Here is a 27,253-nt window from a genome sequence, read left to right as displayed (position 1 = left end):
ATCCACAGACCTCAGAGCCCGAAATATGTCTGTAAAGCTGTACATTGAGAAGTAACCTTTTGAAATGTGGTTTTATCTTGAAAAACACTCATGGAAACATAGAATATCAGTGAGTGCACTCATTATTTTTGGTTCCTCCAGTTCCTGATGAAGTCCTGTCAAGCCCCCCCCCCCAGCCCACCTTTAGTGACCTTGACCTCCTGGTGGCAGCATTAACTGGTCTGGTTGATCCAGTGAAGCTCCTCAGATCCTGTAAGCTACTACTGACTCACCTCGTATATCACCTCAGCAGCACCCGCGGCCCCTCAGGGGCCCCGTTGGTTAGCATTAAAACCGGATATTGTGTTTCCTCTGTACATGAAAAGAATTCATCAGGAAGAGTCATGTGCTGGGAGCTCGGGGGGGGACCGTGATTGAAGGAACCAACCATCGCCAGCAAGACTTCTCAACATGAGTGGAACAAACGCAGGAAACAGTTTGGACTCCGGACAGGAACTAGACTCCGTTATCGGCCTCCAGATGAACAACAGTGACTCAAGCTTTCACGAGTCTCAGGACTGCTTCGTTTCGCGTGCTTGTAAAGAAGTAACAACCTCCTGATGCATCATAGGGACGTTTTCAATTTCATCAGGGGACACATGAACGGCGGGGCCAGGAGTCATGATGGGACCAAAAATGAAAATGAATACATAAACATCTCAAGACATTTTTATTCGTCCAGGTTTTTTCCTTTATTTTCTGAGACCCTTGTGTTTGTCTCGGTGTAGTCTTGACCTTTCCTTGGGTCAAAGTGAACGACCTCCACCACTGCATTTGTATTTCTGGAAGCTAGCTTGACCAAGAGACAACAAAAGGATTAACAAGTTACATGTTGAGTTGAAACAGTAATAAAATAATTAAATAACCATTGAAATATTGAATTAACTGCTCAGTTTTGTGGTTGTATTTGTCCCTCATGTGGGGCCACATAGACAAGGGCTCAAACTCTGTTAGTTAAATCCAAAACACCCAACAAAATTGATGTTTACCAAACAGGAATTTTGACATTATCTTTTAATCTTTAAGGTCTAATGTATCTTGATTATCTTCATGTTCTTTATCTAAAGTCTCTGTATCACTTTTGACAACTATTTGATTTTAAGCCAAACTTCCAGTCGGGCCACCTAATGTCAGGCCAGATTTGGCCCCCGGGCCTTACATGTTGATCTATAGAATATTGAAAACATTAAACGAGCTTCACTTAAAAAAAATCACATACATGAATGAATATAAAAATATAATGTATTTAAAATATTAAAGATTGAGTAAATAAATGCCTTACATGTTGGACACATATGGAGTTTTAAAAATAAACATTTATTTGACCATTTATTATAGAACCTAAGCCTGTGTTAAACCCATGGCCCGGGGGCTACATTCATAAAAACAGCATTTTTTTGTGGCCCACACATCTTAAAATCTGTGTTGTTATGACCAAAAACACAAGTTGAAGGGTCTGTTTTAGACATTTAAAAATATGTTATAAAATCATCAACTGATCTGACTTTCTTTGTACTTATGACCGCAAAATATTTCCAGCCTTTGTTCGTTTGCGCTGAAACCTCATTCATAAAGACACTAATTCATGTATATACACAACCCTAATGTTACACACGCACACATGCTTCCACTTACACAGCCGAGTCCTGGATGAGTCATTCGTCTTTGGTGTGTCGTTGAGAGGACAAGTCATTAATAACTTCATCTTTCATCTGTGCCCTGTAGGAGAATGTTTTCCATATTCAATATTCCCAAGATTACACTGGGAAAAAAGGAACGAGGAGCCACTGATTGTTGAAAGAGCACAAGATGCTAGCTTGGCACGGAACAATCTTAATAATCAACCTGAAGGAAAACTGGATTTCCACTGGAAGCCACAAAGAAGACAATGGTTCGGTTCCACTGGTTAAAAATGCTGGGATATGCTGGACACTAACATGACTGGACTCCTGTATGACTGTCTTCTCACCACATACTGGACGATGTAGAACGGACAAGGCTTATTTTATGGTAAATCAATCCTAACTGGTATTACAGTTGACAGTATAAGTGCCAGTACGGGGGTAACCAGGGAGGTCGTTGCGGGCAAACTGGACAACTGTTGAGCATAAACTACTTTATCTTTTATCCCGTAGCTTCTTAGCCTCATCTACCTTCACCTTTCTTGACCACTCTTCAAAACCACACCTGTGTTCTCCGTGTATCCGTGGATCCAGGATCGTCTACATATATGACCTGGTACCTCCAAGAGCTCCAGCGTCAGGATTTGGAGGCAACAGTGTTCTTGCTGCTCAGTCAATGGGAACTACTTTTTTTTAAGAGGATGGTTTCTTGTGTTAGGAGTCACTCTTTGACCAATCACAGCAGCCGGCGGGCTTGTTTGGAACCAGAGCGGAACAGGTTTTAAAACTAGTATCTTCTTCGACGTGCAGAGCTGGTGGAAATGCAACACACATTGGGTAGATTCGGGTAAAGAAGGGAAGGGTTAAGACGAAAATGGTGGAAAAGTCACTGTGTCACCTCTGTGCACGTCCTAACTGTCCGGCCTCACTTTATCTTCCAACTTCTCCAGACGAGCCATTCGAGACATGTGGACCAGTAGCAGGGGAGACTACTTGAGGTCCATGGATGTTCTAAATGAAGGCATCAGGTGAAGGAGCTGTGTGGACCCCTGGTGGGAAATGTTGAAAGAAGAAGAAAAATGTAGTCAAAATACATACTTGGGATCGTTTAAGGGTGTTTGGTGAGTCGTCTGTGGCAGGTACTAAACTGGACAGGTACTTGTGGAATTGACCCAGAATGTATATAAACACCACCTGACCTGGATTAGGATAAACAGAAACAGTCTCAAGTGAGGACCGGGAAGCTTCTAGGTCTTAAAATTGGGAGGGGGGTGGGGGGGTTAAGATTAAAGGAGGGAAAGAAAAAAGATGTCATAGAAAAAAATGGAATCACAAGACGACAATAATCGTGTCTACAATAAATCTCAGAAGACGAACTTCAAAGGCCTGAGCTCATGAAAAGATTTGCTGTTGATGAAAATCCAAAAATCCATCATCAACTTATTGGCTCTTGATGCCTGAGTGAACTTGTCCCGGCATCACTCTGTAATTACACTTCCACGAGTCCTTGTGGCAGCGCAGATCAAAGTCAAGAGCAGGCTGGTTTGTGTTCCGTGTTTATGGCGTGTATTGACATTCAAGACGGTAACGTCGGAACGCCGCGCAGCACAAATCAGTGTGTTTGAACCTCCTGGACTCGTCTGGAGGAAGCCAGACGAACGTAATGATAGCAGCGCTGCAATAAAACATGATTGCTAAAGTGGAGGTTATAATGCAGCGATGCTGTTTTAATACGTCTGAAGATGGGAGTGAAGCACTTACAGACCCGGAGGAGGGCTGGTTTCCATTTCCATCCATCTCTCGGAGACACTTCGACAATGGGAAACAGAGGAAGGACAGACTTTTGGGACTTTTATCACTCGGTGGACCGTTACGCTGCGCTGAGAGATGGTCGACACCCACGTCTTGATCTGCCACACACACACTCCAAAGACCCCCCCGGGCACCGGGAGATCACAACCACGTGAGAGAAAGTCTACAGCTGCACTTTGAGCTGATGTGAGAGTCAAGTTGCTCAGGTCTTATCTTTTGTTCACAGGTGCAGCCCCCCACTCCCTCCAATCAAACACCGCTTCGAGACAAAACACTGTTTTGTTAGGGAGACGCTTGTGTTCCCATTTGAGGAGTTTCCCACAGTTTTACTGGTGTGTGCAAGTTAAGATCACATTAAAGACACCGACATGTCAAAGCACAGCTGAAATAAACTGAACTGAACTTGATTTTGCAGCTAATTTTGGTTCCAAATATTTATTTTTGCAGATGATGCCCTGATCTGTTTATACTGATTGGTCAGCCCTCACTGTGGGAAGTGACCCGAAGAAAAGGATGGCGGGCACAAGCGGTGGACATGAGATTTCTCAGGATTTTTGCGTGAAACCAAGGGGTCAGTTTATGTGGCTTGGACAGGTCCCACATGTGGGAGGCACAGAGGGAGACCGAGGACACGCTGGAGAGACGATGATTCTCAGCTGGTCTGGGAAGGTCTTGAGTTTGCCTACCAACCTGACATCGGCGTGGAGGACGCCATCATCTTCCTTCTCCACCGAGCACTTTCTCACCTGGAGTCGCCTGGAAGCACTGTGAGGATCCTTTTCCTGGATCTAAGCAGTGCTTTCAATACCATCAGGTCAAACATCCTGAGGGACAAGCTGGAGCTGTCTGGAGCGGACACTCACCTCACGGACTGGATTGTGGACTACCTCACCAACCGTCCACAGTTCGTGAGGACCCGGGATGGTGTTTCGAGGACTGTACTGTGCAGTGTAGGGGTCCCCCAGGGAACAGTGTTAGCACCGTTCCTCTTTTCACTGTACACTGCAGACTTCCAACACCTGTCTCCCACCAGTCACCTGCAGAAGTTCTCGGACGACTCCGCCATCGTCGGCCTCATTAGGGACGGGGATGACGGGCCGTACCGGGGACTTGTACAGGACTTTGTTGACTGGTGCCTGGAAAACCACCTTCAGATCAACTCCAGCAAAACTAAGGAGTTGATTGTGGATTTCCGGCGGTGTCCCTCCATCTCCCCCTCACCACTGAACATCCAGGGACAGGACATTGAGATTGTCACGACTTACAAGTTCCTGGGTGTTCACCTCAACAACCGCCTGGGCTGGGTGGATAACACTGCTGCTCTTTATAAAAAGGGGCGGAGTAGAATCTACCTGCTCCGGAGGTTGAGGTCGTTTGGTGTCCGGGGGCCACTCCTGAAGTCATTCTATGACTCGGTGGTGGCCTCTGCCATCTTCAACGGTGTGGTCTGCTGGGGGAGCAGCATGACAGCAAAGGATAGGGCTAAACTGGACAGCCTTATTAAGAAGGCCGGTTACGTCCTAGGGCGCCCCCTGGATCCTGTGGAGGAAGTGACTGGAGGGAGGATGCGGAGCAAGCTGGGCTCCATGAGGAGGAACTTGTCTCACCCTCTCCAGCACACACTGAGGGCATTGAGGAGCTCCATCAGTGATAGGATGCTCCATCCCCGGTGTGTGAGGGAGAGGTACCGCAGGTCCTTCCTCCCTGCTGCCATCAGACTCCACAACAAGAACACACCAAGATAACTATTTAACTGCACCTCTTGTTATTTATGTAAATATGATTGTGTATATATTATATAGCGCAGATTTATCTTTTATTCTATTTAGATTTTCTTTCTCGTTTTTATTTCTGGGTGTTTTTATTTCTCTTGCTGTTGTTAAACCGAATTTCCCCTCGCGGGACTAATAAAGGTTTTCTGATTCTGATTCTGATTCTGATTCCATGGTAGCTGGATGATTAGTCTAGGCCTCCCTGCTATAGGTGCTACTATTGTACTTTCGACATTTGAATGTAGCCATTAGCGCAACAGTACTGTCAACCCATGAAGGTAAAATGTCTAAACTCACAATTATTGACCAGTGGTTTCCCAGCGATAAAACCAATATTGCTCTGAAGGTTGAAGTTCTGTCTATATCAAATAAAAAATGAAAAAGTATAATGACACCAAGAACACAATTTATAATCTTGAATGTATTTTTATCCACTAGTACATATCTAAGGGTTGCTGGTACGAATTCCTGGGCTAGAACAGAGCCGTTGTTTTAGTCGATTTTGTTTTACATGAAAATGCCTTCTAGGGGAAGGTATGCCCCGTCTCACTGAAGTAATTGACTGTAGCCATTAGCACAACAAAGCTATCAGGCTAAATAAGTTGTTAGCCGTTGGTGGTATCTCCGTTTCACATCCAGCCAAAACTTTTTCTGATGTTACGTGATGTCAAAGAAATCCCCAAGAGATGGTGTTAGCTCTTAGCTTAGTCACATGCTAACGCTAATGAAGAATTAAAGGTTCCAAGTTGAACCGTTCCAGACTCACACGCTTGTGAAGCACAATCTTGCAGCTTTGAACTGCAACATCAGCGCTAATGCGAGATCAAAGCGCCGAAGAGCCTCATTAGCGAAGCGCAGACGAGGAAACACGCGAGCCGATCATAAATATACATGTGTCGACACACAAGCAAACCGTTATTCTGCTGCACTGACCCTTGTATCCAGGTGATGCAAGGCATGCAGGAAATGTCTCTCACGGACTTCCTGCTCTGGTTTTGAAGGGAGAGGTCAAGTCGGGCGAAGAAACGATTCGTCTCAAGTCCTGCTAGAGCTTCGGTCGTGACACACTTTCGTGCAATGAAAGATGCTCTTTGATTGACAGTTGACACAAGTTCACAAACCTATATCGAAAGTCACAGCCAGAGGTTTTTTTTGTTTTTTTTTTAAAGTTGGCTCAATAAAAAAAAGATTTTAATAACAGAACATAAGGATAATTTAAAAAAGCATCTTTACTGATCTTTCATGATTTAAATGAGGTTTCTTCAACCAAACAATATATATATTTAAGCAAAAATAAATATTTTTTCTGATAGAAGCAACTTTTTTTAAATAACGAAGTTACTTTAATATTCCTCTGGTTCCCCTCAGTTCAGGAGGTGTTGTGTTCCCACCCCAGGACACCCCAGAGACACCTTGTCAGAAACACTGTAGGAACTTTCTCACAGTGTAACCCAGTACTCCCGGGCGGGGCGGGTGTCGAAGGGGGGAGGGTGGTTGTTGTGTGGGGGTGTGTTTCCTCAACAACTGCACCACTTTGCTACAAGGCGGCAGAGGAAGTTCCTTTCGGAAGACCTCAGTGGCTGAACAGCGGCTCCTCTTTCCCCTCCTGCAGGGGCCCCTGTGAGGGCAGCGCTGGGACCAGGAGCTGCTCAATAGATCCTCTCACATGTTACCAGAATCAAACCACAAGTCAACGCCGGTGACCTTGTTTGTGTCGGAAGAATTAATTTGTGAAGCGCTGATATGCTAGCATGGCTTACTGTTAGCATGTTGTGAGCTAACATGAAACTAGACATCAGGGGTCTCAAGCTTTGAGTACTTGACTCTGGTGTAGAATATTTTACTGACCACATGACTCTTGAGGAAGTTGTAACTGCTTTCATTTGTTTTGAAACCAAAATGTGTCCCAACATTAGCTTTAAAAGCTGCTGGAGTCCACTGTATCCTCTTGTACTTAGTCTTCGCAAGGATCTTGCAGGATTTATTTGTTCCTTTAGATGCAAAGGACATGTCTGCTGCCATCTAGCGGCCGGAAGGTTAATTGAAAGACACAAATTGTCAAAAGGCTATATACTTTTGCATGTTAATTGTAAATAAAAAAAAGAAAAACAAACGTTATTTTATACTGACTTTATTAAAATATAAACCATCAAATATCTATGATAAAATAACATTTTATTTGATAGCCAACACATAGAATTTAATAAACTAATTAAAAACCACAATTGATACAGTGATAAAAATTGACCCGGTATCTTAAAAAGGTACCGTAAAAATGTGGATTTTTTTTTTACATTATTGAATGTCTTTTTAAAATGGATGGCATCAATAGTCTCTTTCTTATCGTATCTTAATCACTGACATCTTTATAGGTCACCATATCATTATGAACATCAATTTAAACCAACAACACATAAAATGACTTGGGGGCTGGATTGGGCCCACAAGCCATTAGTTTGACACACAAGGTTTACCATCCACGCAGAAACCTCAAGAGGTCCAGACTCCAGGCAGAACCCAAAGCAAATATCGGAGTCATCAGGAGGCCAAAAGTCTTATTGTGTCCCCATGTTTGCAGAACGTTTCTTATCGTGTTACGATCACTAAAACAAAAGACTGGTGAAAAGCTCGGACTTTGAGGGTCCAAAGACTAGGCCCGGGCGGGAGCTTTTGTCATGGTAACCATGACAACTGTAAACTTTTGACATGGTGATGACGGTAGGTGTTGACGGAACAATGCTGCGAAAAACAAAACACAGGAAGCGACTTCAACACGACTTACATTTGAATCAGACTGGATTAAACCGTTGCACTGTGAGCAGAGCAGCAGGTCTTTGTGTCTGTGTGCGTGTGCGTGTGCGTGTGCGTGTGTGTGTGTGTGTGTGTGTGTGTGCGGGGGGGATCAGAGTTACCTGCTCTGATTCTGCGGCAGGAGTTCACGGGGGTTCTTTCAGGGGGGCCAGGACACGTTTGTTTGTCCAGCATTTGGAGCTGGACAAGAAGACAAAAGCCGCAAAGAGTCGACATTTTCATTGTAGCGGGAAGTGACAGTTTCCTGGCAATAACAGAAATGCTTCAACATTTATTATAATAAAAAATTTAATCTTTGAATTCTCTGAACAAAATAAAATAATTGAATTGTAAAACTTACAGAAATATGTTTTAACAATTAAAAGGTTCCATCAAAAGACAAAAAACTTTCTTATGTGCAATTAAACTAAAATAAATGTATTTTTCTTGCAGGTTAAGCATCATTTTGTACTTACGCCGCTACATTTCTGAATGTTTCTACATCCTTTGGATTATAAATATTTCAATTATTAATTGTAAAATAATTAAGTTAAAATTCTAAACTATCAAAGTACTGGTAATTAGTTTTTTTTATTTTATGATTTTTCTTTTATCTGTACTATAATCATTATATTATATTTATTTATTTTATTATCTTTATGTATTCTTGTTTTTCTTATTATTTTTAATTTAATGCGTTTGTATCTTCAATCTTTTTGTTGTGAACTGCATATTTCACAATATGGGAAGAATAGAAGTGAATCAAAAATAAATCAAAATCATTTCTGTAATACTAATACGGTAACAGAAAGTATTAAAGAGCAGTTAAAGAAACGGACATCAATAAAAAACATTTTAAATAATGTTATACATTTCTCTATACTGTTTTTTTTATTAATCATTGAACAGGAACAATAACCCTGACATCAATAAATGAAGTATCAGAGTGATACTTTAGTGTTCTAAAATGATACTAAACAAACTTAAAAGACATACGTTTTATAGGTTTGAAAATAACCAACTGTGAGTCGATTGACGCGTCTGTGAATCAGCAGAGATCATCAAGAGGATGTGTGTGGGTCAAAGGTCAAAGACCACAAAGAGATGGTCAATATTTCTCATCCATCAGGCCACGCCCACCATCAGCCTCTCGCAGTTGATCTGAGGCAGGAAGCATCTCTGGGGTCAGCGAGGTCATTCATCACTCAGAAAAAAAGCTTTTGTTCTGTCGATAATGGCTTAAAGGTTCAGAGGCAGCCTCTGGACAAGACACACGATCGCTAGGTTTATAGATGGACAAAAAGTCTAGATTACATTAGATTAATAGAGTACACCTAATCTAGACTTTTTATGTCGTCATCAAGCGTTTTTACGCAACACCCTTTTGCATTGACTGAAGTCTAGTTTGCGAGACAGTTCTGCCCCCTGTTGGCACCAGGCAGTATTGCAAGTTTCTTACATAGGAATTTTTGTTGGAACAAAAGAACACGTTTAGTCCAGATGTGTTGAGTCAAACATCAAACTTCAAGTTTTTATTGAACGCAGCAGCAAATGGAGGCGATGATGTCACATGACCCACCTTCTCCCTCCAAAATGAGTGTCTTAAATATGTCAGATGGATCCTCTCGCACATAAATAGCATCGTTATTGCTGGTTAGAAAATAACAAAATCTGCCTAAAACCCAAGTCGCTGAACTCAAGATAAAAAAAAAAGCCTCGTCAGTTAAAAGCGCCTGTACAGGAAATGTCGTTGTCATGGTAACTAAGGTGAGTGTCCGTGCTCTTAGCTTTGTTCGTCGGCGCCGTTGCTCTGAGTCACGATGCTGGAGAGGAGTTTGAAGAGTTCTTCTTTGAACCCTTCGTCGTCCTGTTCCTGTGGACACCAGACGTGCGTCAGCTCGGGAGCAACAACAACTCAGACTCTCTGTCCTCACCTGTTTCATCGCCGCCAGCATCCCTCTGACCGAGCCCATCAAGGTCCCGCAGGTCTTCCTGAACTGGGCCTGGTACATCTTCTTCAGCCCGTCCGCAGTGTTGAGGCTCTGCTCCGTGTCGGCCAGACTCTTCTTCGTCTCCTCCAGAGAGGTAGACAGACTCTTGTTGGACTGTTCCAGCTGAAGTTTGGCTTTGGCCTCCACCTCTGCTCAAACACAGACAACAAATGACGATAAGCAGGACTTTTAGAAAGACGATAGCATACAAAAACATAGAAACACACATAAGTAAGTAATTCATATGTGTACGTGTCAAACTCACGGTCCAGACAAGCCAAGTCGTTCTCTGCGTCCCGCAAGAATGTTTAAGTAACAAATCTTAATGTAGAGTTAAGACTAATTCACCATTTGGAACAATCTTCCTCTCTCTTTGTGCTTGATGGAGTCTACTGACTCCTTTAAGAAACATCTTAAGACGTTTCTATTTGTTCAGGCTTTTCCTTGATTTTCTGGAACTCCTGTGTTGTTCTCAGTATTATCTTGATCTTTAAAGTATATACTTTTTTGAGTATTGTTTTGATTGTTAAAGCGCTTTGTGACCCTGGTCTGGAAAAGCGCTATATAAATAAATATTACTTACTTACCATTTGTTAGAATCTTAATAGATGTAAACTGATTAAAAGTTGTACTTGTTTTATAGAAAATCCGAATAAATGACAAACTAAAACTAAAATTGTGAAAAACTATCAAAAATTTTGAGATAATTTTTAGTATGACTGTTATGACATATTTTTGGTCTCTTTAGTGAAGGACAAGTCATAGACTAGTCAACAGATATTCATTTCATCATCAATTATATTATTATCATTAGTCATTTCATGTTGCCGGATGGTCGTCTTCAAATCAAACTACAGCCGTCAGTGAGAGGAGACCACAAGGCTGCTCACAACCAGGTAAAAAACAACAGAACAAAATATTGAACAGAAAAACAGAATAAAGGTCCATCAATCAAAATGTGTTTATGGGGGGAAATACTTTCTCTTTTCTATATTTAAACCGTTACTACAGTAAAATACTCAAAGTTATTGCGTGACAATTCCAATTGTTAATTATCTGTCAAAAAGGGACAAAGAGCACTTTTCTCTGCGAGTATTTAATCCAAATTTGATTGTTCAATGTGTTGTGTAATATTGTGTGGTTTTACTGACTTTTTGTAAAATATATGATTAAAAAAAATATAATATATTAATATAATCAAAGCTATCATAATCATAAATAATAAGATATTTATTTCTTACACCTGATATTGTACAGCGATCCCTACTTACCAATACTCATAAATTTCGACATCAGGCAGCCGTAGTATACTAACCACTAATAGACTCAGGGACTCATTCATTCCTAAAAATATTGGTCCTCCACACAAGAAGTACTAATGTTATGTTTCAACCACCGATCCTTGACCTCTCTGAACAACAAGCTGCCTCAGAGTGGACCGAGTGTTTCTGTAGCAAAAATCCAGACCAACTAGACGACCAACACAGAGTGTAGTAGGCATAAGGACTGACAAGGTTTTAGACCTTCTTACCCATCTGTGTTTCCTGCACCATCATCTTCTGCTCAATCTCCGACCTAGCCTTCTCGCTTTTCTCCAGCTTCTGCATCATGCTGGCGACGTTGATCACAGCGCCGTTGAACACGACCAGATCGCCGGACGCACTAGACTGTGCTTCGGCTTTGAGAGCAGGAAGTAGAGCTTTGTTGCCTGATGAGGAAGCGTGAGGAAGAGCTTGAGACTTCTCTTCAGACCACGATCATAGAAGTTTATCAAAAAGTGGAAGAGTGGCTTACCTAGAAGGCCTTCGAGCGTTGTGTCGCTCACAGAAGTGGTCGTCTCCTCCTTATCTCGGTCTGTCAGTTTTCGGTAAAAACACGTTTCTCGCACCACCGGCTTGTTCAGCAACTTCTTCACCTGCCACCATGACACAGACAAAGACTAACATTAGAAGTGTCTATTGGCAAGAATCTGGCGACACGATATATTGTGATACTGTAGGAACAAGGATATATTTGTAGTATTGTTGAGTACTTGACTCTGGTGTTGCATAATCACAGAACACATGACTCTTGACAAAGTCGTAACTTTGTTTTGAAACCAAAATATGTCCAAACATAAGCTTTAAAATCTACTGGATTCCACTGTATCCTCTTGTCGTCAGTAATCGCCGGGATCTTACAGAATATTATTGTTACTTTAGCTATGAAGGACGTAATGACTGCTGCCATCTAGCGGTTGAAAGTTTAATTGCAATACAAAATCGAAACCTTATGCAGCAGTCGTTCCTTGACCCAGAGAAAAAATAATGGATAAGATGAAAATATTCATATGTATTTATAGAAGCGTCCTTCACCTTGACCCAGAGACAACACAAGTGTTGAATTAAAATTAAATGATTTTATTTTATAATCAACCTACAATAAATATAAAAAAAAATTTCATACAGTGCTGTTAAAAATTATATTGTGAAAAAATAAGTGCAAGTGATTTTTTTTCCTCACACCCCTAGACAACATAGCATGAGAATGAAGAAACTTGACTCTGGGGTCTACCTGAGCACGGGAAAGGTGCAGTCCGAGCGTGTACAAGATCTCCTCCAGGTCACGCTCCAGTAAATAGCCGCAGTGACTTTGGTCAAAGTAAACAAACGCCATCAGCAGATCCTTGTTGTGAGACACCATCTGCTTCTTCTCCTAGCAACACCACAACAACGATTACAAGTTGGTTCATATAACTGCCAGAAACAGTCAGACACCAAAATACCTTATCTTTAGAAGATCTCTCCTTCGATGACTTCCGGTCATCCTTGCGGTCCTTCCTGTCTCTTTCAACGGAATCCTCATCGTCCTTGTCTGCAAAAAGCATTTAGTAATAAGCGCTGACACTTTGTATTAGTCTACCACAGTCAAATAAAAACAGCAGTTTATAACAGAGACCACTATGGGAGTATATCAGTGCAATCAGATTATTGAATGCTTGTTTTTTTTATAATTTGAAAATGAATTAATTAAATATATTTTCATTTGTATTGTTTTAAATGATATATAAAAATGTTCGTAAAAAAGTGCCAACTGACAATACCAAAAGAGAACTGAGCTACTTGATCGAACTTTCAGCCAATCATGTGACTGATTATCTGGGCCGAATGTTTTATATGCTATTACACCAAATATTTATTGTTGTAATTTTACCAGACATTACTTCCTACATGTGAAAATAATGTTTGAGCACAAAAGTACCATCGTCTTCTTCATCGTCGTATTCAGCCTCCAGCGGGTCGTATTCCTCGGCGTTCGCCATGCTACTTTCGTCATCGTCGTCATCATCACGCGACTCTTCCTTTCTTAGCACCTTTTCTTCAGACTGGTTCGGGCACAATTCATAAAACTACGTGAGACCTCTTCATAAAGAAACAACAAAGGTCAGGCTCAACTCATGGCTTCCATACCTTCCTCTTCTCATCATCCTCGTCCTTGTATTTCTTCACCATCGGCTCCTCGCCGTCGTCTTCCTTCTCCTTCTTGATGTCTCGCCTCTCGGCATCTCTTTTTTCCGACTCCTTTTTATTCTTCTTCTCTTTTTCCTTCTTTTCTTCCTTGGTCGGGATCGCAGCGAGAGCTTTGAAAATGCGGAAGCCAAAATCCCTTTGTAGCATTTCGTTAAAGAGCTCGGCAAACAGGGACACCTGAGAGGAGAATGATGAAGTCACATGATCACAACTGTCTTGTGAGAAACTTTTTATCTGTGCAAACCTCAAAAGAGTGCTCCTTGTTGTCCTCCAGCCTGTAGTCCAGGAGCACGCTCAGTGACATCACACTACAGTCAAACTTGCCATTTTTAGCGGCCCAGTTAGGGTAGACAAGAATTGTGGGTTCATCAGGGAGGATGTAGCGCCTCTCTCTCCTCTGGCGCTCAAGCTCCTCCTGCTTTCTCTTCTCTTCCTCCTAGATTGAAAAACAACCTAATGTTGAACTGAAGGTTTAACAAAAGTTTTCCATTTGCCTACCTCTTTGTCTTCTTCAGGACGAGACATCTCCTCCTCCTCAGGTACCTTCAGCTCTGGTTTCTCTGGTTCTCTCGTCTCCTCCACCTGCTCCTCAACCTTCAGCTGTTTAGTGAGTCGAGCGATCAGCTGAGATTTCAGACCCTTTGAGCTGAGAGTGCGACAGTCTAGCTCCCTTCGCAGGTCATTCACCTTCAAAGAATCTTAAAATTAGAAACTACAGACTAGGGACATCCGGGCATTTGGCAGTACCGTTTTAAATTTTAGTTAAAGCGTTTAAAAATTGGTTTCAGAGCAAAACGTAAAAATACATTTGTTGATTCAAACCCTAAAGTCTTATTCAAACCATGAACTGTAGTCTGTAGTTGCTAAAAGTTCCCCAAATCTTACCTTCATGGATTTCGGGTCTAGCTTAGCCCAGTGAGTCGGAATACTGACGTTCTTCGTTTCATCATCGTCCTTTTCCTCTTCGTCCTTCTCAGCGAACCGTTGAAATCAAGAATACAATGAGAAGGGTGAGAGAGAGAAGATAAAAAAACAGTCAGTGCACATGTCTTAGCCCAAGTGAAGTTCAAAAATTATCCGTGCAAGAAAACAAGATCACATCTGTCTGTCATGTTCTCCTTCTAGTGAGCTTGACTGTGTTGGAGTCAGCTGCTACTGAAGCATACACAGGAAAGCTCTCTAGCTCTTATTGATAACAAAACTCCAGCTGCCAATCAATGAATCTGTGGAACACAAAAAAGGTCAAATCAATTGAGTTTGTGTGCGTAAAATATGTGTCGGACTGAAGCTGGACTCAACAGTGATGCCTAATTTATCTATAATTTGAATCTTGACTGACAGCCCAAATTTTACATGTCGATCAAAATAAAGTATAATACAAACGGACTAAAAAGTGATATGTGGGACGTTCTTTCTACCAGACTGGTGTCATAAGTGAACATTTCTACTCACTGTCAACTAACTCCACAGATTCTAGCACATTTTTCTTTGCTCTTCCCACTTTTGTTTCACTGTTTTTTAGGTGAGATTGTCAGTCACATGAGCCACAATTTAAAGATTTCACACGTTAGCACTAGAAAAGGGGCTGGAATCTGTTTCATCAGTTGTGAGCTAGAAGACTTGAGCTAGTCTAACAGAATCGACTCTAAAGTCAAGAAATGAAAGGTTGGAACTGGAGGAAGGGAAGTGACAGTTGACGGAGGAGGAGGAAGGGAAGATGCCTAAGTGACGTCTGATCTTCCTGTGTTCAGTTTTGAATGTGTGTGTTTTTTGTTTGTGTAAGATGTTTATCTTTGTTTTTGTGAGTCCTGTGCCTTCCTGTGAGAAGCGAAAATGAGAAGAGAGGGATTAGCGGTTCAGTGCCTGTTCTCCATCTGCCTCCTTTCGCTCGGCTGACAGCTTCTCAGACAGCTGCTCCCGGAGTCGCCGTGACAGCACCTCCCACTCTGAGCGGGTAGGAAGACAATGCCAAACATCCGGAAGAAACAAAACCACTGTCTCCACATGAGCAGGGACTGTCCGTCCCTTGTGAGTCTCCTCCGGCCGGTGATAGCGAATCTCTGCAAAACGATACCTGTCGCAAAGGAAGAAGGTGCATTGGAAAGAAACATTCTCGTCAGGACACAGTCAAAAGGCGGCCCTAGCTAAGGCGAGTCTATGACGCCTGCGACGCCACTGAATGACTGTATACATCATCTCTGCGAATCATACACACAGCTCTCCGAGTGGTGTCACTGGTTACGGAAGCCATTTTCAAAGGTCGACAAACAATGACATCAAAAAGAGCGCTAAATTCATCCTCGTCGTAGCTTCAGACAATTAACGGTAAGTCATCTGCATAACCTTCAACACACAGTGAGCACTGGCGATAAAAGACGGAAGGACAGGACAATGAAAGCCAGTTAAATATGTAAAATATTTAACAGAGAAAAAAAACCAAAATACTAAATTAAAACAAAGGTTGTGTCTTCTGGTCCAGGCAACTGCTTCCAGCAACAATCCATGTGTTTGATTTTCACCACACAAAAAGCATACAAACGTTTAAAAGACGGACATAAAAAGAGCCAGACGAGACAGAAAGGATCATTGCACAAAACAATAAATAAAACTGAATTAAAATGTTGCAAATTAAAAAGAAAATCATTGTTAAATAAAACAGGAAAGCAACAAAAACTTTTACAAACTTTTACTATTTTTTTTTTTTTTTTTTTAAATCCAGTATAAGTTATCAGCAGAGTAATAATGAGCCCACAGAAACACAAAACAAAACAAAGTGCTTACCACTGAGTACATAGACTAAGATCTATGCCTGTGAGTGCCTTGCAACAGCGTATGGCCGTCTTTATTAGGACGGATACATTCGTCTCTGGGTCAGCTCCATCCAGAGAGGGAGACCAGTGACCACCGATGGCCATGGCCTCATCTTTACCTCTCATTCCCACCAAAAACTAAAGGGAAAGAGATACAAGGGACGGTCAGAGTGTTAGGTTAAGAGGCAAAGGGGAAAATAAGACTATTTAAATCAGAGCCACATAATTCTAGATTTTTCCAACACCGGACATTTTCTGCAACGGAATAGGACAGAAACCATCATAATTGGCTAAAACAAGAATAATTGGAATGGAAATCTCTGTACCTTTATCAGTCTTGCAGGATGTTGGAAAGAGTCTCTGAGTTCTTGGGGGTCCTCAGCCAGAGCACATGACTTGTGATAAAGCTCTTCTAAGCTAGGGTTTGCCAGCAGCATAACCTGCAAACATATTTTTTTTTTAGAGATTTCTCTAGCATGAGGTTTGTAGTGTTGAGAAAGATGTTTCATCTCACTGTCGGTCAGAAATTACACAATTACATACACAATTCTTATGTAAACAAGTTAGGGAATACTTCAAAGTGTTAATAAAGTGTCAGTCCCATACATCAGGCTTCTTTAAAAAGGCTTTTAATTTGTGTTTAACTTATTTTCACTAGTTTTAGTTGAACAGGTTTATTAAGAGCCAGAGGCTCATGTAACATCAGAAAAAATACCATCTTTTAAAAAAACAAATAAAGGCATTTCAGACAGTACTAATCAATAGTACAGAAATTGGATACATAATATTTTTCTTTCTGTGCTGTTGTCATAGCTTGGAGCATTTATTTATTTAGCAGCCTACAATCTGACAGTAGCAAAAGATTTATGTGCCGTTTGTTAAGAGCAAATTGTAAGGCTTTAAAATGGTCAATATTACAATAAAATATTTAAGTTTGCATACAGTTCCTTCTTTGAAGAAGCATTGACTGTGGGTTACCTTAGCGCTGTATGTGTGGTTGGCATCAGGTGGGTCCAAGACAGCTGTGTTCTTAACTAAAGGATCCACCTCTTTGTGCAAAATGTGAAAGTTGCAGGCGTTATTGAACTGGAACGGCCGTGTTAAAGGGAACACATCCACCCAAGTGAAGATTGCGTTGAAGAAGTCACTGGGAATGTAGAGGCTCTGATAACGCCTCCTTAATTCCATCATGTCACAGCTTGAACTGAAAGCAGACGAGAGTCAGTAACAAGTTTTTATGCTGTTGCAAAAATGATTTCCAGCTCACCCATCTAAGCTGAACTTGGAAAACTGGACAGTGTAACGAGGAACGACCCTGCGGGGTCGCCGAGGTGAGCGATCCCTTCGCGGAGAGCGATCTCTGGAACGCTTGCGTGCAGGTGAGCGTTCTCTCGACCGCCTGCGATCGCGATCTCTGTCACGGCTGACGGTTTCATTTTTAATAAAGAAAGAATTTAGACTTTGTGGTTTGGATTTTGCTAAAATGCTACCCACCTTCGATCATCTTTATTGCGGAGGATGAGCTCTGGGCCTCTGTCGTTGCGATTGGGGAATCTTGGCGGAGGCTCAATCCGCCTCACCGGCTGCGGTTGTGGGATCATTCTAACTGGAGGAGCAAGCAGACCTCCAGAAAACACATCTAGAGAGTAACATGAAAAGCATTATTACCGTCTACTCATTAAAAAGATTTGATTTAAGATTTAATTAAGTTAATTTTAAGTTAACTTTAGGCTTCTACATATGGAAGTTTATCAGTGCCATTAGAATATTGAATGGTTGAATTTAATATTTGAAATCTTGACCTATTTTCTTTGATAATTACATTTAATAATAAACAGTATATTAAAAGGTTGAATTTGAATTATTTTCAATAATTGAATTTAAAAATATTTGTTTGGTTTGTGTTTAACATTTAGAATAATTTTAGAATGAATGAATGAATTCAACATTTTTCATTTGTAGCCTTTTAACTTTCAATATAAAGTTGATTTTATAATAGTACCAACATTATATCAAACTCCATGTGCAACAAATTTTTCATTTTGAAGATTCTTAAAATAAATTATTAAAAATCCAAAGTTACTTATTTCAATGACAAATATTTAAATGCTTAAAACAGCGACATTTCAATAAAGGTTTTTAAAAAGGTTTTCACATTTAAAGTTTTAATTTTAGCCATTCAATATTCTGATGACACCGATATATTTGACCTTAGATATGATTATCAATAATGATTTTCAACCTGGTCTACATGTGAACAAGAGTGAAGAAACATTCGTACCTTTGGGTGGCGGCTGTGGCAGTAGAGGCTGAGGGGGGTTTTGGAGGAGAGGGCCAAGAGACACTGCCGACAGTTGGGCCTGCAGTAATGATGGCGGCGGAGCCTGGGGTGGAACACTGTAAGTTGTTGGAGGAGGAAGTGACTGAAGGATGCTGGGAGCTGGCTTCATTATATTAGGTGGCATATGCACATTCTGAAAAGAGAGGCCATACATATATAAATATATATAAACACACATTTCAGATAAATTTAAAAGTCAATTTAAACATTAATTAATTAATAATACTCCATATAAACTAACTTGAGTTTTTTTTTAAATGCTTACATTTTGTCTGTTGTCCACAGAATGCATATCAGAATAGCGCAGCTGCATTCCTGGCTCATTGTAAAGACCACCTAGTTGTTGGGTAGCTTGAGGTAATTGCTGGGGTTGCTGCTGATGCTGGAGAGAAAAAAAAAAGAAAATGAATTAGTCAAGCGCCAACAAGACGGAAAGAAATGTGGTACTCACAGACTGATTGGCTAGCTGAGGTAATGTTTGAATGCGTTGTGCGTTCCACTTGAAAGGCATGTTGGGGTTGTACACGGCTTCCACCAGAACTCTATCACCCACCTGAGGGGTTTTCCCCTTCACAGCACTGTTAAAAAATATTTAAAATTGTGATTTTTTTAATTATACTTAAGCACATTTAGTAGGCAAGTAAAAGGTATTCATTTATATATTAAATATTAAAATTAAATTAATAAATATCGAAATGGCTCTTTTTTTTAAACATTATATAGTAAGTTTCTTACCTAAGTTGAAAGAAAACATCTTCATCCACAAAGCCGAAAGTGTCATGGAGTTTGTTGACGACACCAGTGAAGACTCGCTGTTTCTGCGGCTGAGTCTGCTGTTGGTGGCTTGAGCGAGGAGTTGGATAGGACACCGTTATCTGGGCCGTCTGCTGAGGATTGGACAGACTAAGACTGGTGGCCATAGCAACGGGAGGCTGAAAGAATTAATATTTTAATAATTTCAGTTGAATGCTTAATCCTTTGACATTAGACTATTAATACACAGTTGACAAATGTTTAATGTGTGTTTGAAGAAGGTAAAGGTGGTATTGACTGTGTAGGTTCCCATTCATCCAATCTCAAAATCAACAGAGCGGGGGGCCAGCAGAGGTTAACTCAGGTAGAGACTAGGCATCAGGGTTGGGGGTCTTTCAGAAGTTTTTTCTAAATGTTGCATGGATTTTTGTGTGGTTTCACTGTGATTTTATGCAATTTCTGTCTAATTGTAAGTGTTGTTTCATTTATAATTCTGTTCAATTTTAACCTTATAGTTGAAGCTAACTAAATTATAAAATGTGAACTCAAAACTCAGACAATTAAGGAAGCGCCACAGAAGATGGCAGCAAGTTTGAGACAGGCTCGTCATGGTTACCAAGAGGGTTCAAAACCCAACTGGAGCGAGTAGAGTTTTTGGGTTGAGAGTTTCAACATCTTATTAAAAATACTCAGTCCAGTTGCTTTGCTTTGAATATCTCAAAATTTAAATCATTCCAAAATAAATAAGACATTTTTAAATGAACCCAGCAAGAACATAAAATAAATGCATTTTTGAAAGAAAAAAAAATGAAAAAAAAGGTATTTTACCTGCGAAATGAGTGCTTGTTGTGGCTGAGGAAGCTATAAAAGGTTAAAATAAAATATATTTTATTTAAAGGAAGTTTTATGAAACACATTCTTATTGTTCCACATATATATAGAAATATATTTTAAAGATGCATGTCTCACCTGATGAGGAACACTGTACAGCGGTTGCTGAGGAGGCTGGGGGGGTTGTTGTTGTTGTTGCTGCTGCTGCTGCTGCTGCTGTTGCTGCTGCTGCTGCTGCTGCTGATACTGTTGGAGCGCTGAATTGATATGAGACTAGACACAAGGAAGGAAAAAATGAATAAAAGGAACATGGCTGACCCTGCATGACAGCAACTACTGACCTGTTGCAGAGCAGCGGCAGCAGCAGCAGCTGCTGCAGCTTGCTGCTGCAGTGCAGCAGTTTGCTGAGACAGCTGATAGTTCGCAGCAGATTGGTTGCTGAGAGAGGCAGCAGCCAAAGCCGACTGCTGGGAGTAAACTGAGGGTGAAGCCCCCAGGAGAGATGGTTGTTGTACACCGAGAGCTAGAGGAGGGTGGATCAAATTTAAAATAAGTCAAAATATATAGAATATTCAAACTGTACAGTCTTCACCTGGCAAAACATTAAATCATTAAATCTAGTATGCATCACAAACTGATGAAAAAGGAGAGAGCAGTAGCTATTGCTGTGATCAGTGGTTAAATACTTACAATGCAAACTATTAAGGTCCAGTGACTGTCCTGAGTGGCTTGGCTGGGTCACTGCTGTTGAAAACTGGGTTGCCCATGGTGGGTTCTTCTGTCCCCCATACTGGGCCATAGCTCAGCGGGTCAACAGCTGTCTTTACACAGCAGCTGGATAATTCTCACTAAAACACAAAACCAAGAGAGAGAGACAATAACAATCATAATTAGGTGTATTTATTGGCAACAATCCGGCTTTATGACGCATATTACGATACAGGGACAATTATACGATATATGGTGATATATTGTGATACTGTAGAAACGGCAGAATATTTGTACAAAGTCGTAACTGTTATATTTGTTTTGAAAACATAATATGTCCAACATCAGCTTTAAAAGCTGCTGGAATCCACTGTATCCTCTTGTTCTCAGTCATTGTTTGTTTTCTTTTGGAGGACATAATGACCGCTGCTATATAGCGGCCCGAAGTTTAATTGAAAACAAAAATTGAATAAAAACATGAATCCCAGTGAAGGCATTGGAAGCTTGTGCAATATTTTGTGTTTCCTGTCTGTGTAGCATGTTAGCCTTTTAGCTTCATCTAGAAAACAGATTGAAGAGGTTATAGAGGTTTAATTCAAAGAGATGACCAATATGGAGGTATTTGGATGTTTTTAAGTATGTCATTTTGGGGGAAGAAGTGTGAGCAGTGCACCGTTTGTGACCGTCATATATAGAAAATAATTATTCTTTCCACACTTTATATGAATATAAACCATAAAACAGCTATAATATAGATAAAATAGGAGCCAACATACTTTTTTAAAAACGTAAATATCGATACAGTGCTGTTGAATATCAAAATATCACGATGTTTAAGTGCATCAATATTTGTTTACACCCCTAATAAGAGTTTTTTTTTTTTGGTTTATTTTAATTAAATAAACACAAATCACAGATAATGAACCACGATAAAAGAGAGGGTCCCGTGCTTCATTCAAGATAATAAAATAACGATTTTTGTTTGTTTGTTTTGTTTCTAAAGGCAAGACAGAATTAACATTTTTTAACTTTAAACTGCTTTGTTTTGTGCATCTGAGCTGAGGTACAGAGGTTTAGCTAGCATGGGCAACTGCTTAATAGTCTACTGAATATTAAGACTTCCACTGTTATCACACCCTCTTAAATGACGTTTACTTTAACCCGAATAATAATATTAGAAGAAGCAAATTGTAAACGTGTCATTTAACTGAATATTTGTGTCGTTATATTATCAACAGATGGAGATAAGGCAGCGATACAATAGTGCTGACACAGGCGCAGTTAGCCACTTAGCTCACAGTAAGCTAACGCAGACAGTTATTGCTTTGGAAAGAAAAGACAAAGGGAAAAAAGGATATGTATTTGCAGTTTAAGTAAAACCTGCAGCACTTTACTCGACAGTTGTTTTTAAAAGGAGATCAATGCATGTTATAATGTTATTGAAGTGAGGCCTTCAAGCGAACGGTGCTGGAGCCACAGTTGCGATTTAAATCAACATCTAACAGACAAACAAGCACATTTGTTAACGACAAAACTCTAAAGATACGATAACGTATTATATTTTACTTATAACAATCAAGTAATAAATATTTATAAAAAAAACATTTGCACAATACGCAGCATTTGTGCTTACCTCCGTTCACTGCATTAGCCGATGAGCAGTTCACGAACTGCGCATGTGCGACACTGTATATCCAAAGTCGACAACAGAAATCATTAGAAGAGCCTCAGTTCAACTCAGAGACAGATTCATGCAAAAACGTTAATTTTCTGATGATATTCCTAACACTTAGAAGTTACTTTAATGACAAATATGCAATCGAGTCTATAAAATGGCTTAATACTTTGTCCATTTTCCACATTTGAGACTAGAAATAATGAGAAGAAATACAATAGTGTTAAAAAAAAGTTACAACATAAATTTTATTCACATCTATTTCTTGTTCAGCAGTTATTAAAGCACAACAATGTTCATTGGTTTGTAATGTATTGTTCACACAAAAACTGTTTTTTATTGTACAGTTTTAAAGTTTAAACATCAGAAAAATTAAACACAACAGAAGCCAGTTTCGATTCATGTCTTTTTCCACAAATATATTTTACTCCTCACAACAAAATAAAATCCCAAATAATAGGTTTCAATACAATTTGTACAGCTTTATTTTTTTTTAATAATTACTTGCGTAGGTGTGTACATAATTAGTAAGTGGGTACTACATTCTGCATTCTTTGATTGTAAAAACTGTGCAAAAACACAAAGTCTAACAAGAAAAACAAAAAACAATCAGATAACAAACACAAGCAAGTCTTACATTTGAAAGTGTTTAGCACTAGTACATGATTGATTCTTCTTCATGAGTGTGTACATTGAAAAGGTTGTACATTAACCGTTTAAATGTTTGTTGAGGAAGTCAAGACGTTGGGAGGAGTTTTATGGTTGATATTCTGCGATGCTTAAACAAACAAAACAGGAGTGATGAAAGAATATTATATGCACAATATCTATATATTTTGTTGTTAATTCCTCCAACCTTGTTGCTTGTGGTAAATATTGATACAGTCAGCATATTTCAACATGAACTGCACTGAAAAAACTTCAGGCCATATTGTCGTCTTCATTCATTGGTCTTGTAATTTGCGTTCCACTTCCATGAAAACCTTTGCATTGACTTCATCCACTTCATCCTCTATCTGCAAAGGACAGAATGTAACACTTCAAAAAACAAATAATAATATTCTGTGGGTCAAATATATTTAGAGCACAAAGGTCTTAGATAACAAACAAAAGATTAATAAATTGTAATGACATTTTAATTATTAGTGTGAGTTGTAATAATAGTCATACAAAAGTATGTGTATGGATTAGACTTATGATTGATTTTTCCAATCATTTTTTCTCATTTAAAGAAAAGTATTTTTGTTTTTACTTTCCAAATGTATTGCACAGGCTGAAGTTTGAAATTTGGCTTATATTCCATACAAGCTGATATCTACCTGTTCCACGTTGGTCACTTCTGGGATGTAAAACTGCATCATGTTCTGAATACCGCTCTTCAGGGTCACCGTGGAACTCGGGCAGCCGGTGCAAGAACCCACTAATTTTAACTTTACGGTGCCATTTTGGAAACTCTTGAAGATGACGTCCCCTCCATCCTCCTGAACCGTCGGTCTGGAGAAGAACAAAACCGGGTCGAAACGTGTGTAAACCGACTCACTACATACAAATACCAAATCCTTTTATTGCTAAATCAATTTTTAACAATAAAACATAGTTTGGCCATTGTATTAATTTTGCAAAACATATTCTCTAACTGAGGATAATAAACCAAATATTTTATTGTGGCCAGAACAACAAATAGAAGCTTCAAACCAAGTGAAATTAATTTATATATCAGTTTACTAGGTAGAGTTTAGTACAGAGGTGTCAAACTCACACAGGGGGCAAAATATCTTCCAGCAGTCGATGTCAGGGACCGAACAACAAATATAGATTAGATTTACTAAACTGTAATAGGAAGTAGGAGTCCTATTATGTCATTGTCTTTTTATTCTTGAAGGCTCAATATATCTTTATTGTCTCCCTGTTATTCTTCACCAAACACTCCCATAAACAAACCTTCTAAATCAGTTTTACTCTTATTGGAATTCTCTGTACAACTGTGGACATCAATAATATCAGTAACTTATCCTAAACACGGTCATCTTTAAAGGGAGGGGAGTGAAAAATAAACTTTGAAAAAATAATAATAATAAAAATAATTAAATAAAAAAATCAGACAACTATATATATATATATATATATATATATATATATATATATATATATATATTTTTCAAATACTGTATCTATATTCAACAGCACTGTATTAATTGAAAAAGCTTTTACAGCTGAACATTATGCAAGTGAATCAAATTATCGAAATAATATCCAAGGGATCATGATCTGAATATATTGTATCCTTTGTGAGATAAGTGTAGCACTATTGCCCAATTTATAGGTCATAATATTGACTGGAACATATTATTCACTTTTATCATGAGTCAACAATTCAGTGGCTCCCTAAAATGACTTGGCAGGCCAGATTTAACACATGTGATTCAGTACCGGATTCTGTTGTCGAGAAGCTCCTTTATCATCAGCACAATTTCATCATCATCTTCAGACACACCTGTAAATGAGGAATTGAAAAACAAAACAAATAACAAAACAGTGAGTAAAGTGACAAATACAACTATTTGGATTCCAGGCTCTTACGTACTGCTTTCATTGTTAACTGTTCCTGACGTGACTGGGTCCCCGCTTTCATAGAACTTCTCAATGGTGTCTAAAGCATGACGCTTGATGTCCGTCCACTCCAGATCTTCATCCATCTAAGCAAATTACAATAATTTGTATTTTAAAAAAAAGTCAAAATCGATGGTAGCAAATTACCAAATTGTCCCGTGATAATGAATGATACTTACTTTTGTGACTGTAATGAAATCAGGGCCAAAAAATACTCTTTGTACTCCTTCAATTTCGAAAAGACTCCTAGAAAACACAGTAAGATCTTATTCCGTCTCATAAATGTGTATGACGTCACTTGTATTCAATAAATCATAATTTTTACCTTGCAAGTTGTGAGCATTCAGCGCTGCTCTCAGAGGGAAAGTCAAGGGTTCCACTCCCTAATACAGGTTTTCCAGGGAGGAACTTCAAGCTCTTTGGATTTGGTGTGTCTTGTGTTTGAATGGAAAGCTGCCTTGCTGCAGAAATGGAGGTGAAAGCGTCACTGTTTCATGTTTTAATACAAGAAAGCTCTGAGACAAACCTATTGACGTATTATTTCGTTTAGCGTTAATAATACGCTTCAAATTGAGATTTTCTTCTAAATTAAATGATTCTGCAGAGTCTGATCTTGTGATATATTGAATAACCCAAGTCAGTGAGTGTTCCGAGAATTTTTATTTTTGGGGAATTAACCACGAGAGTGAACATAATACAAAGCTCTGTACAAGTCATTAGAAAGTTTGACGGCACAATTATTAAGGAACTTATTAAATATCAACATTTACTCCTTCTTACAAGGTAAGAAATTAACTTTTTATTATTTTAATTTAGATCTTTATTAATAAAACTGATAATATATTTGGTTTGTCATAACTTTAATTTTAAATTTTACAGAATGCTTTGAAGTATTTAAAATGTTACAAAGTTTGTGAAAAGGGACAACGGGAAATTGAAACATAGCTTAAAAAAGTCAATTTGGCAAGTATATTTAGTATTAAAGTAATACATTGTTAGTGTTACTCGACAATAAGATATTTTTTAATTTAATTAATATAATTCAAACTTCTTGCAACTTCCTTCAAATTTCGATTCTTCAAATTCCAGAAATTTATATTTAAAAACTTCTCTTTAAATCTCTGCATATCAAATCCACGCTGATATTTTGAGGAGCCAATAGAAAAGTAGATAAAGGACAACAATCCAGGTTCTTGTTGTTGCACCTGAGCTGGTGGTCCTGAACTGGAGTCTCTGGAAGGCCCAGCAACGCTTGTGGTAGGAGCTCCCATTCTCTGCAAATCTAAAGTTAATAAAAAATATATATATATATTAACCAGCAAATATGGAACAAAAGATTAATATAAATGGATAAAATCCAAGCAAATACACAACTTCCTATACTTTAGTGAGCTACAACATAAGATAGATAACCACACTAAAGCTGGCCAGAATCAACACACAGGTCACCAAATTTGCATTTAAAGTATTTTAAACGTTGGAGAATAATGAGGTTAATAATATCTTTTATTTAAAATGTATGTTTAGATTAGTGTGTCGAGGTCTGATGGTGTTTTGTGTCGCAGTTAGCCCAAAACACATGTTCACGGAGCTAGAAACGTTTACAAACGCCTAACGTTAAAGATCCACTTCAGGTGTACGTCAGACACAAATGTGTGTTTTCAAAGTGTCAAACCTAAAGTTTGGTGATCTTGTTGTCCGTAGCAGTTGTTGGAGACCCCATCTCATGCGCGCCGCCATTTTGTTTGTTTTGTGAGCCGCGCCCCCGTGTGGCGACGAGTTTCATTACCGATATACAACCTTTCATTTGTCGTCATTTACGTGCTAAAACAGGCTCTTTTTTATCTTACTTTATTCTCGTCCTACTCCTCTAGGAAATGTTTCTGCCTAATACGTACGGATTGTCGTATTAACAATAATAATGTTAGTGTAAGACAAGTAATTATCATTTAATATATCAGTTGAATCAATTAATTTTCATTTTCTTTTC

At 39.3% G+C, this 27,253-nt stretch overlaps 2 protein-coding genes across 2 annotated transcripts; both read right to left on the bottom strand.

The window, feature by feature from the left end:
• Positions 1–9,536: 9,536 nt before the first annotated feature.
• Positions 9,537–22,661, bottom strand: ccar1 (cell division cycle and apoptosis regulator 1). Its single transcript, XM_087802244.1, has 26 exons — positions 22,612–22,661; positions 20,961–21,118; positions 20,612–20,793; positions 20,409–20,543; positions 20,268–20,300; positions 19,422–19,618; positions 19,138–19,264; positions 18,952–19,068; positions 18,627–18,819; positions 17,840–17,984; positions 17,613–17,768; positions 17,324–17,549; positions 16,672–16,785; positions 16,317–16,483; positions 15,396–15,609; positions 14,421–14,501; positions 14,034–14,222; positions 13,780–13,971; positions 13,476–13,712; positions 13,267–13,390; positions 12,791–12,879; positions 12,580–12,720; positions 11,821–11,941; positions 11,558–11,734; positions 9,970–10,175; positions 9,537–9,908 (listed from the first exon to the last, which is right to left on the bottom strand). Exons 2-26 carry the CDS (start codon positions 21,067–21,069, stop codon positions 9,819–9,821), a joined length of 3,762 nt encoding a protein of 1,253 aa, XP_087658370.1. The 5' UTR covers positions 21,070–21,118; positions 22,612–22,661; the 3' UTR covers positions 9,537–9,818.
• A 222-nt stretch (positions 22,662–22,883) lies between these two features.
• Positions 22,884–27,009, bottom strand: LOC148069695 (NFU1 iron-sulfur cluster scaffold homolog, mitochondrial). Its single transcript, XM_087803054.1, has 8 exons — positions 26,939–27,009; positions 26,469–26,545; positions 25,589–25,724; positions 25,443–25,509; positions 25,238–25,349; positions 25,084–25,147; positions 23,973–24,147; positions 22,884–23,669 (listed from the first exon to the last, which is right to left on the bottom strand). The coding sequence occupies exons 1-8, from the start codon at positions 27,001–27,003 to the stop codon at positions 23,598–23,600; spliced, it is 768 nt and encodes a 255-aa protein (XP_087659180.1). The 5' UTR covers positions 27,004–27,009; the 3' UTR covers positions 22,884–23,597.
• Positions 27,010–27,253: the final 244 nt, after the last annotated feature.

Source organism: Callionymus lyra, chromosome 11 (assembly GCF_982586985.1).
Source record: "Callionymus lyra chromosome 11, fCalLyr1.hap1.1, whole genome shotgun sequence".
Lineage (NCBI taxonomy): Eukaryota > Metazoa > Chordata > Actinopteri > Syngnathiformes > Callionymidae > Callionymus > Callionymus lyra.
This window is presented reverse-complemented; position numbering and strand designations above follow the sequence as displayed.

Coding starts and splice junctions, on each gene's coding strand:
- ccar1 (XM_087802244.1), bottom strand. CDS start 21,069: ATGGCCCAGTATGGGGGACAGAAGAACCCACCATGGGCAACCCAGTTT. Junction 19,619..20,267: donor AACAAGCACTCATTTCGCAG/GTAAAATACCTT, acceptor TAATTCTTTCAG/CCTCCCGTTGCTATGGCCAC. Junction 16,786..17,323: donor ACCACACATACAGCGCTAAG/GTAACCCACAGT, acceptor ATATGTTTGCAG/GTTATGCTGCTGGCAAACCC.
- LOC148069695 (XM_087803054.1), bottom strand. CDS start 27,003: ATGGCGGCGCGCATGAGATGGGGTCTCCAACAACTGCTACGGACAACA. Junction 25,510..25,588: donor GAATGCTCACAACTTGCAAG/GTAAAAATTATG, acceptor TGTGTTTTCTAG/GAGTCTTTTCGAAATTGAAG. Junction 25,148..25,237: donor AACAGTTAACAATGAAAGCA/GTACGTAAGAGC, acceptor CCTCATTTACAG/GTGTGTCTGAAGATGATGAT.